The sequence below is a fragment of the Sinocyclocheilus anshuiensis genome, unplaced genomic scaffold (genome assembly GCF_001515605.1).
Source record: "Sinocyclocheilus anshuiensis isolate Anshui unplaced genomic scaffold, SAMN03320099.WGS_v1.1 scaffold2100, whole genome shotgun sequence".
In the NCBI taxonomy this organism is placed as follows: Eukaryota; Metazoa; Chordata; class Actinopteri; order Cypriniformes; family Cyprinidae; genus Sinocyclocheilus; species Sinocyclocheilus anshuiensis.
Window position 1 is genome coordinate 291853 of NW_015542563.1, and position 12015 is coordinate 303867.

The 12015-nt window shown below is 34.2% G+C and overlaps 1 protein-coding gene across 1 annotated transcript in view; it reads left to right on the plus strand.

Annotated features, from left to right (window-relative positions):
• Nucleotides 1-206: 206 nt before the first annotated feature.
• Nucleotides 207-12015, plus strand: part of LOC107694380 (sodium-dependent neutral amino acid transporter B(0)AT1-like) — a 28766-nt gene continuing 16957 nt past the window's right edge. The window contains exons 1-7 of the mRNA XM_016494067.1: nucleotides 207-411; nucleotides 4382-4522; nucleotides 5312-5449; nucleotides 6429-6610; nucleotides 10900-11010; nucleotides 11202-11314; nucleotides 11403-11531. Coding sequence (XP_016349553.1) covers nucleotides 207-411; nucleotides 4382-4522; nucleotides 5312-5449; nucleotides 6429-6610; nucleotides 10900-11010; nucleotides 11202-11314; nucleotides 11403-11531 — 1019 coding nt within the window. The remainder of the gene's footprint in view (nucleotides 412-4381; nucleotides 4523-5311; nucleotides 5450-6428; nucleotides 6611-10899; nucleotides 11011-11201; nucleotides 11315-11402; nucleotides 11532-12015) is intronic.

The following is a 12015-nucleotide window of genomic DNA, read 5'->3' on the forward strand; positions in this document are numbered from 1 at the left end:
GTGTGTGTGTGTGTGTGTGTGTGTGTGTGTGTGTGTGTGTGTGTGTGTGTGTGTGTGTGTGTGAGAAAGAGAGTGGATATGGGAGGAGATGTCAGTGCTAAAGGTCAGCATGTGCATGTTGGTGTCAGTATTTATTGACATCTCCTGCCATCACTCCATCTCTTCTCTTCTCACCCCTCTCTGTGACCAGACCCAACGCAGCAGACATGAAGCTGAAGCTGAAGCTCCCGAACCCGGGTCTGGACGAGCGGATCCCTTCTCACGCCGAGCTGGAGAAGCTGGAGCTGGAGGAGGCTGGAGAGCGGCCGCAGTGGGACAACAAAGCCCAGTACATGCTGACCTGCGTGGGCTTCTGTGTGGGGCTGGGGAACGTCTGGAGGTTCCCGTACCTCTGCCAGAGCCACGGAGGAGGTGAGGCTGAGAAACAACACACCAAAGTCACACTCACAACATCAAACCAAGCGTATGCATCAGCAGGATCTTTTGCATTTTATGTATTTGAAGTGCATATAAAATGTTCGTGCATTTGGATTAAACAGTTTTAACATAAACTAATGAATGTGATGCATATTTGTCAGAAATGTAAGATTTCTGCTCTCAAAATTCATGCCAATGCAATATGTGTCCCTGGACCACAAAATCAGCCATAAGGGTCAATTTTTAGAAATTGCGAAAAATAAAAAAGTGGAATAAATAATCTTTCCATTGATGTATGGTTTGTTAGGATAGGACAATATTTGGCTGAGATACAACTATTTGAAAATCTGGAATCTGAGGGTGCAAAAAAATCAAAATATTGAGAAAATCATCTTTAAAGTTGTCCAAATTAAGTTCTTAGCAATGCATATTACTAATCAAAAAATAAGTTTTGATATATTTACAGTAGGAAATGTACAAAATATCTTCATGGAACATGATCTTTACATAATATCCTAATGATTTCTGGCATAAAAGAAAAATCAATAATTTTGACCCATACAATGTATTGTTGGCTATTGCTACAAATATACCCCAGCGACTTAAGACTGCTTTTGTGCTCCAGGCTCACATATGGATTTATTCAAATTGCTTAGAATCTGCACAAATCTGTTCTTTGCACAAATAATTACATTTATTCAGTTCTAAATGGTTAAAGTTGTGAAACAAGCTATATTCAATTAGTAAAACTGTATGAGATTGAATCAAATTAGATAAAAATAAATATATATAAAGCTTGTTATTGTGTATTTAAAAAACATTTACTTTATTAGTACTATTACAGAAATCGGTTTCATTTATGACTGACAAATATGCATCACATTAAGTTGATTAATGTTACAATTTTTTATATGCAATTCAAACACACAAATCTTAAATTTATCAACATCATTCACTAACAAACCCACATGACATCCTTTATCAATGCAACCCAACAAACCTCTGTCTATCATGAATATAAAGTGTGTTTGTGCATCTTTATTTACTATAAATTACACTTGATTTGATGTATATCTAATATAATGACAAAGACATTTATAAGGGTCAATAAAATGTTTTATGATTTTGCTAGTTTAAAGAAGCGGTGCATTAAAATATTTGATAGTTTGAAAAAAAAAAATGGCATGTCAATTTCGGAAATATATTAGTGTATTAAAAGCAATTTGTCCAAAAGTGTTTCTGAGAATAATCAAACTGTACAAACAATTAATGCTGCTGTGTTTAAAGATCGAAGACGAAAGTGATGTAATTCTGTGTTATTTTTATACGCATGTGATATAACCACAGAAAGATCACTATAAACGCCCTCATAAAACCCCAAACGGTTTATAATGGGCTGAAAGGAAGCACTTAAAATGATTATAGTTAAACATTAATTCAACATCAGCAGAGCAACAGATACTTCCACCGTGAATGAAGCCGAGATTTACTATGCTATTAAAACGGGATGGAAGTTTCCATTCAGAAAAGGTACGGTTTTTATGGTGTGGACTGGATTCAATACAATTCACACACACACAAAAAATCACACTAAAGTATAAAAATCACATAAAATCAGTAAAACTTTAACATTTATACTTCCCAAACATGATAACATGAATTAAAAACAAAAATCTGTATGCTTAAAGTTTTTTTTCCAATTTTCAGTCAGAAATTGCTAGTAAATTTGACAAATAATTACAAAGAACAAAAAAAAACAAACCTGCAAACATCATAATTGTAAATTTGTACACACATTCCAGAGTGTCGAAGCTTTGCAAGCATGTTCATGACCCTAAATAAGAAAAAGTCATCAAACTTCAAGAAAAACATTTTCTCACATATCGATGTGGGTCAAACTGACCCAGAACATAATATAAGGGCTGGAGTTTCAGAAGACATCTCAACAATGTCTTAAACTGTGCATAGAAACTAAAGACTGCGATCAAAATTCAAAAGTCTTAACATGATCTCAAACATTTCTCATCAAATGATCTGAGGTGCTCCACATTCTTTTTTATATCTACTTTAATTTCTCCTGAGGATCTTTAGAAGAAACATCTGAGATGCCAATGAAACAAAGTAACTGAGAAATCTGATCTATGAAAGAGCAACATCTGACCAATGTTCCACAAGAACAGTTTCATAATGATCCTACATGAGCTGAATGAACAGTTTCTTCAGAGGAGTGAATGTGCATCAGGTGTAAACCTCTCGTTCTCCTAAAGCGCCCTAGTGTCCTCTCACCTTCACCTCAGGCTATCATCATGTGGACTTTCCAAGCTTTAAGCTGATAAGGGGCCGCATGCAGAGAGTCAAACACTCAGATAAAGAGGCTGATATTTGCTGACATCACTTTGTTTGCAAAACAGCTGTTACAGTATGACACTGCAAAATACTGCGGGAAACAGTTCTGAATGTTTAAGAGCACTTAAATGTACACTATATAATAATCTACATAATAATGAATGTAATATAGCACCATGGACAGCAAATTATATTAAGACCTAGAGGTTAGTTTGATGTTGCGATTTAATGGTTTAAAAGGTTGTAAAATGGTTTAAAATAAAATGTTATATAAATCAATGTTTATGATATATGAACAACAGTTCATACAGTAAAATCCCTCAGAATATAGAGAGGAATAAAACTGCTCAGTTTGGTGTATGTAAATGGAAGTGGAAAAACAAACTATTTAAGGAAATGCATTGTGATAGAAATCTACAGATGCAAATAGATAAAGTGCAATAATAAAACCAGGCAAAAACCCCTCAGTAAAACCCTTCAGAATATAGATGGGAATAAAACTGTAAGTTTTAGTGTATGTAAGTGCTGCTGAAGTGGAGGAAAAACTCATTTGGAGAAAACGGCCTTTAAAGATACACATTGTAATTGAAATCTATAGACGAAAATGGATAAAGTGCAATAATAAAACCAGTGAATGAAATATGAACAAACCCCTCAGTAAAAACCTTCAGAATAGAGATGGGAATAAAGCTGTAAGTTTTAGTGCATGTAAGTGCTGCTGAAGTGGAGGAAAAACTCATTTTGAGAAAATGGTCTTTAAAGATATACATTGTAATTGAAATCTATAGACGCAAATAAAGTGTAATAAAAAAACCAGTGAATGAAATATGAACAAACCCCTCAGTAAAACCCTTCAGAATATAGATGGGAATAAAGCTGTAAGTTTTAGTGTATGTAAGTGCTGCTGAAGTGGAGGAAAAACTCATTTGGAGAAAACGGCCTTTAAAGAAATAAAACTGTAAATTTTAGTGTATATAAGTGCTGCTGAAGTGGAGGAAAAACTCATTTTGAGAAAACGGTCTTTAAAGATATATTTTATAATTGAAATCTATAGATGCAAATAAAGTGTAATAATAAAACCAGTAAATGAAATATGAACAAACCCCTCAGTAAAACCCTTCAGAATATAGATGGGAATAAAGCTGTACGTTTTAGTGTATGTAAGTGCTGCTGAAGTGGAGGAAAAACTCATTTTGAGAAAACGGCCTTTAAAGATATACATTGTAATTGAAATCTATAGACGAAAATAGATAAAGTGCAATAATAAAACCAGGCACTGTAAACTTTAGTGCATGTAAGTGCTGCTGAAATGCAGGAGAAAAACGTCATTTTGAGGAAATGGCTTTTAAAGTTGTATTGTAATTTAAATCTACAGATGCCAACAGATGCTGCTCCACAATTATATTAGCTCTCTATATTCTTACTGTAGGTCAACTATTGACTCATTTCTTACTAGTTTTATTCCTTGAGAGGATCTTTAGGAGAAACATTTGAGATGTCAATGTTTTAAAACTGCTGTAAACTATTTAAAATGCTGTTTTAATGACAATCATGTGCTGTAAAAATGAATAAACTAGAGTTTGTGTTGCTGAAAATAAAGGATCTTACCCTTTTTCAGGAGCGTTTATGATCCCGTTCCTGATTCTTCTGGTTCTGGAGGGAATCCCGCTGCTGCATCTGGAGTTTGCCATCGGTCAGAGACTCAGAAAAGGCAGCATCGGTGTCTGGAGATCCATTAACCCGTATTTAGTTGGCGTAGGTGGGTAATTAAGGCAAAACACTACAGGTGAATAGGGTAAAAAATTTAAACTAAATAGATCTCACCATGCTTGCCCCAGTTGATTCACAGTATATTAAAACAATTATTTTGTATTACAAGTTTTCTGAGATACTATGTTCAAAATTCCAACATAAATATGTACTAATTCACATACATTTAAAGAACAGAGACCTTAACATTGGTTCAAAGTTCTTGCTTGATTTTGTTGTCATATTAGAGTTAAAGGGTTTTATATAGGGGATTTTGGATTTCTCTTTTTATCACTCCATAAATCAGAAAATAAAGTCAACAGACAGAAAAAAAATACGATTTTACTGTGTTTTCAGGAAAATGTTAGAAAAATCTGAGTGAATGATAAATGAACAAACCCCTCAGTAAAAACCTTCAGAATATAGATAGGAATAAAACTGTAAGTTTTGGTGTATGTAAGTGCTGCTGAAGTGGAGATAAAACTTTTAAAGATATGCATTATAATTGAAATCTACAGGCGCAAACGGATAAAGTGGAATAAAATAAAAACAAAAGTGTGTATTTTGGATGTTTTCTTTCTACTAGTCTAAAGAAGACGTGTTATGGGAGCAAATAGACCAAAATCTCTTGACCACTGCATGAAGAAAAAGGAAAAAAACACTGATTTTGCCTTAAAACCTGATCCTAGCAAAACCGTAATCACATGCCAGACCTATTAAAACTCTGTATAATGTATCAGCTTCAGTCTCTCTGGTGATTATGATGAATGATGTGAATGAAAGTGCTTCTCACCCACAGGTATCGCCTCCATGCTGGTGTCCTTCCTGGTGGGGATGTACTACAACACCATCATTGCTTGGGTCATGTGGTATTTCTTCAACTCGTTTCAGGACCCTTTACCCTGGAGTCAGTGTCCCATCAATGAAAACCGGACAGGTACGAACCATCAGGAATCAAGTCAATCCATTGTGATGTTACTCTTTAGTTACCTGACTACATACAAAACAAACAAACAAACAAACAAAAAATCTGGAAATGAAAAGTAAAGCATACCAAAAAAATGTCTTTCTCATTCCGTATTTTTATCTTATTTTCCAGTACAAATATCTGAATATTCTTAATGTAAATGTATCTTGATTTAAGTTTTTTTTAGATATTTGTAATGAAAGACAAAACAAAACTACGGTGTAAGAATATGTGACCCTGGAGCACAAAAGCAGTCTTAAATCGCTGGGGTATATTTGTAGCAATAGCCCAAAATACATTGTATGGGTCAAAATTATTGATTTTTCTTTTATGCCAAAAATCATTAGGATATTAAGTAAAGATCATGTTCCATGAAGATATTTTGTAAATTTCCTACTGTAAATATATCAAAACCTAATTTTTGATTAGTAATATGCATTGCTAAGAACTTCATTTGGACAACTTTACATTTTTTATTTTTTTTGCACCATCAGATTCCAGATTTTCAAATAGTTGTATCTCAGAATTGACCCTTATGACTGGTTTTGTGGTCCAGGGTCACATATGTAATAAAACAAATCATTGTGTTTTTTGCCTTTTCCTTTTTCTTACTGTTATTTTTTAAATATTTAATTTTTAAATTGTGTGTAGATGTTTATGTCTGTAATTTAAACGTTGAATGAATGAATGAATGAATGAATGATGCATTTATATAGTGCTTTATTGTGTATTGTTGTACACCCAAAGCGCTTTACAATCATGTGTCATACAGATCTCTCCTCAACCACCACCAGTGTGCAGCATCCACTTGGATCCATCCCTTACCAATGCTTTGTTAATGTAAAGCCTTTTATGATGCCAATAAGTCTACTTGACTCTTTAGAGTGTATGAAGGCGATGAATATACAAGTCCAGGTATTTACCGTTAGACCTGTTTGTCTGTAAACAGGGTTTGTGTCTGAATGTGAACGCAGTTCTCCAGTGGATTACTTCTGGTACAGAAAGACGCTGAACACGACGCCTGTGATCGAGGACTCTGGAGGTCTGCAGTGGTGGATTGTTTTGTGTCTGTTCTGCGCCTGGACTCTGCTGTGGGTTTGCTGTCTGAGGGGCATCGAGACCACCGGGAAGGTACATCTCTATCACATTTACACTTTACCCTGAGCTGATGTCTTCATCCCTCTGAGTTAAAGGGACAGTTCGCCTATAAATCATCATTCATTCCTCTTCCATGTCTTTCCAAACCTGCATGACTTTCTGCAATAGAAGATATTTTCTCTTGTGTTTGTTTGTCCATAGAGTGAAAATCAATTTGGACCCCACTGACTTTCAATGTATGATTAAAACATTCCTCACAATATCTTTTTTTGTGTTTTGCATAAAATGAAAGGTTTGTAATGACATCATCCTGAGTTTTATTATATTCCGGCTCAATTTGACCCGAAGTTTTGAGTTGTTGGGAATATTTAACAAAAAGAAAATTTAACATACTGTTTATACTTTTAATTTAACATTCTGTAAAAACAAAAACAAACAAAAAACAAATGTTTAAAAAATAATTGTTAAACAGTTTTAAAAATCATGTTTTCATGTTTACTTTTTTTGTCATGTCTGAGAAGTATGATGGTAAAGGTTTACTGTTTTTACCCTGATTATGTTTTTTCATAGTGTGATTTTTTGGTGAATTATATCGAATCCAATTTGTGTTAATTTGACTCACACCATAAAAACTCTAACCAGAATTTTAACATAATACAACGTTACACACTTTTAATTTTGAATGGGGAATCACTGGGCTATGAAGTCCTGCTCCAAAACTGTCAATCAGTGACATCAAATCTGTCATAAAAGACATTATTTATAAGAGGACTGATGTAGCAGCATGACCATGTGCAGCTGTGTTAATTACCTTGTAAATATACAAGAACATTAACCCAGGGTTTACAATGTGAAATCTCAAAACCTAATTACTAACCCTCAGTAACGTATGAGCACTGAGAAGCTACGTCGTTGACTACTGAGAAGCTACGAGGCCTCTGTCTGCTGCTGAAGCCGAACCCCGGGACCGCGGCCTCGCCTGCTGATGCTACCCGCACAACACGGCGATGCCGGCGATGTGAGAGGGGACAGAAGCGCGGCAAGCGTGGAGGCACACGAGCTAGGCTAAGGGCTAACCCCACTAGACCAGCGATTCCATCCAGCAGAATGACAATAAAGCTCACCTAGAACTTGAACTTGAGCAGTGTAACACACAGAACAAGATAACCCAAGGTTAACCCAAGGCCAGATATCTGGGTGTGCTTCTTCAGGTTAAGCATTAGCTAGCACACAGACTGATGTTGTGGTTAGAAATAGCTGGTAGTTTTGGCCAAGACAAAGATGAAACTCATAAAACTGATAATCTGAGGAAACCAATACAATCCGTATAATCTTATAAAGAGCACAAAGGGCAGCGAGATTCGGGCTGCTGTAAAGATATCACAGCAACTAAAGGCTGTAGTGGCATCATTGATAACAGACACTTTTCTGGTCAATTACAGGATGCAACCTTTAGAGCAGGAAAGGAAATTTCCAGCTCTCATTTCATCCCTAAATCAAAAGAAAATGAATATAAAATTACAGTTTGCATGAAGAAAGTGAAGTCTGTTCTTAAAACCATTCAGATTTGTTGCATCGTGAAGCACATTTACCACCAAACACTTACTATACAATAGTTTCTAAACAATAGTACGTTTTAGTTAGTTTGTTTTTCTTATCTTACATTGCTTTCTAATCTAGTTGCCTAATAAACCTGCCATTGTATATTATGACTATTGTTGGCTAAATTGCTTTGCTTTTGTTTCTCTTTCGGATACAAACTTCCGCTATGCGTTAATAGAAATGCAAAAAAAGAGCCTTTTTTAAAACAAATTGTAAAAATGTAGGATTTTTTTAATGTATGAAATTTAGTAAATTAATTTTAAATAAATACATGACAAATACTTTTCATAAATAAATAAAAAAATGTTTTTAATATAATTTTAAAGATATATTTATTATGTATAAAGATATACATATATTTAATAAATGAATACATACTAAAATACAATAAATATATATTTAATAAACAGTTTACTATATTTAGCTTAATATATTTGATATTCTTATTTAATAATATATTTTTTTATTAATGAATGAAATTTAGTAAATTTAAGTAATTTAAGTAAATTTCAAATAAATGCATGACGTAATAAAGTTCTTTCTGGTCCTCGAATTTGATTGGCTGAGAGCCTTTTCCAGGAGTGTGATATTCTAATGGTAACAAAACATCAACCGTTTCACCGTTTGTATCACTCCGCATGCGGTGTTTCTCACTGTGAGTGTTGTGGCGGACACCCAAATCCACTATAATTTTATAAATAATACTGTTTTTATGTCACGGAATGTAGTTTTAAGAGTTTTTTAGGCGAGAATGTACTTGTTTAGACTTCAAATATGTGGTTTGTTAATAAAAATAACATCTATTTGAAAAATTGCTTTGATGTTTCGGGAGATGTGAGCTCCAGCGCGTCAGCGGCCGTTCAGCGCTCATGAACCCGCCGAGAGCAGCCTCACCTCGGCCAGACCTTCGGGAAATCACCGCTGGCTCTGATGTCTCTATAGTGGTTAAACATGAGATATAATTAGTTTTGGGTAAATCTAATGGGCAGTCTTTGGTCTCATTAGTCTATTATTTGTTCCAGAGCTAATAGTTTTGGCTGAGGGCAAAATCTCATCACGTTATATTTTATATAACTTTAATGCTGTTTATCAGAGCGCTGCCTTTGTACTTTTGACTGAATTGCTTAGCAACTTTTATGACGGCTGCTGTTGTTGCATTATTCAATAAATAATATTGTATATAAATAATAGTAGTATTTAGTATTGGGAAACGGTGTGTGTGTTCGTGATGGTGATTTTATTTACATTGTTCCGCCATTAGATGGCGACAAGAAACTCTTTTTCTGAGTGAGTCCGCAGTGAAGACTTTTATATTGAAAGAGACTGAAACGGGGTTCTTTACTGCAGTCTTCACTGCTGATTCACTCAGAAAAACAGTCTCTTGTCGCCATCTTATGGCGGAGTAGTTCAGGGGTTTTAAAGACACTCTGTTGTTGTTGCTTATGTATTTACATACAACGAACTGTTGTATAAACGCAATATCACACGAGTAGCAGTGCGATATGGCTGTATATCAGCACAGCGTCAGTATATTTTTATATCTAAAATTATTATATATTATATACACATCTTTTCATACATTTTTATTTTAAGAAAAAATAAAGAAAATAATGCACATATATTTATTAAAAACATTAAAACAATACTATATGTATTTAATAAAATAATAATTATTTTTTTATTAATGCACGACATTTGGTAAAATATATATATATATACACTACCGGTCAAAAGTTTGGGATCAGAACGATTTGTTTTTTACAGGAGTTTCTTCTGCTCATCAAGGCTGCATTTATTTGATCAAAAATACAGGAAAAAACGTAATATTGTGAAATATTATTATGATGTAAAATAAGGTTTTTCTATTTTAACATACATTAAACTGTAATTTATTTCTGTGATGCGCAGCTGTATTTTCAGCATCATTACTCCAGTCTTCAGTGCCACATGATCTTCAGAAATCATTCTAATATGCTGATTTATTATTAGAATTATCAATATTGTGCTGCTTCATATTTTTTTTTGTATTTTTTTACTTTTTTTTCTTTGATGAATAAAAAGTTAAAAAGAAGAGCATTTATTTAAAATAGAAATATTTTCTAACAATATACACTACCGTTCAAAAGTTTGGGCTCAGTACATTTGTATTCTTTCTTTTTTTTAAAGCGATTAAAACTTTTATTCAGCAAGGATGTGTTAAATTGTTAAGAAGTGATAGCAAAGATTTATATTGTTAGAAAATATTTGTATTTTTAATAAATGCCGTTCTTTTTAACTTTTTATTAATCAAAGAATCCTGAAAAAGTATCGCACAACTGTTGGCAACTGTTGATAATTCTAATAATAAATCAGCATTTTATTATGATTTCTGAAGGATCATGAGGCACTTTACACCGGAGTAATGGCTGATGGAAATTCAGCTTTGCATCACAGAAATAAATTACATTTTAAAGGATATTAAAATAGAAACCATTATTTTATATTGTAATAACATTTTGCAAGATTACTGTTTTTTTCTGTATTTTTGATCAAATAAATGCAGCCTTGATGAGCATAAGACAACATTACAAACATTTGACCAGTAGTGTATATATTTGCATATTTGGGAGAAATGTGGCTATTGTCATGCAAAAAATGTCATGAAACCCTTAAAAATGTGATCAATTTTCTTTATGCTAAATATTATTTCTGGGCTGTCTGTGATGTTTCTATCTTGTCAGGCTGTGTACGTGACCTCCACGCTTCCGTACCTCGTCCTGACCATCTTCCTGATCAGAGGACTGACGCTCAAAGGCTCCGTCAGCGGAATCAAGTTCCTCTTCACTCCAGATGTAAGTCTGACACAAACACATCCAGCTGACTTCACGTCATGCAGCTCAGATGTTCTGCAGAGAAGAAAGAAAGCCATGCATGTTCAGAAAGACTCTTCATAATTCATTTGGCACCAGTGCATAACTCGCGCTAGATGGCATGCATATAATATGATGATATATGACGATGCATTTGCTGCTGGTTTGTGTAGCTGGACGAGCTGCTGAATCCGACGACGTGGCTGGACGCAGGTGCGCAGGTGTTTTACTCCTTCTCTCTGGCGTTTGGAGGACTCATCTCCTTCTCCAGCTACAACTCGGTCCAGTCAGTAACTCCAGCCTTTCTGCTTGACAGCCGCTGAGTTTGTGTTCAGTGTAATGACTGTAAGAAATGCTCCTCTGTATGTCTGCAGTAATAACTGCGAGCAGGACGCCGTCATCATCTCCGTAATTAACGGCCTCACGTCCATTTACGCGGCCATCGTGATTTACTCCATCATCGGCTTCAGAGCCACGGAGAGGTTTGACGACTGTCTCAGCGGGTGAGTGTTTTCTGTCTCGAACAGATACCGAGAGACTGTATCTATTGATCTGTGTCAGGACATCAGGAACACATCTGATATCAAACACCCGACTGACTCAAAATCATCTTGAGTTCAATAAAAAATAAGAACTGCCATTATTCACTCTTTCATGTTGTCCCTGTATGTTGTTTTTCTCTGTGGAGCACACAAAAAAGGAAAGATTATTTATGTACAACACTTTATAGTGACCACAGTTGTGCAGCTCATAAAAGTAGTCCATATGAGTCTTCTAGAGCAATATAATAAACTATAGTTTTTTTAAATAAATATATTAGATGAAGATATATTAAAACAATTATATATATATTATTATATATAATTTATAATTTTAGAGCAATAATAGTTTTTTTAAATAAATATATTAGATGAAGATATATTAAAACAATTATATATATATTATATATATTATATTATAATTTTTTTTTATATTTAAAATATATTT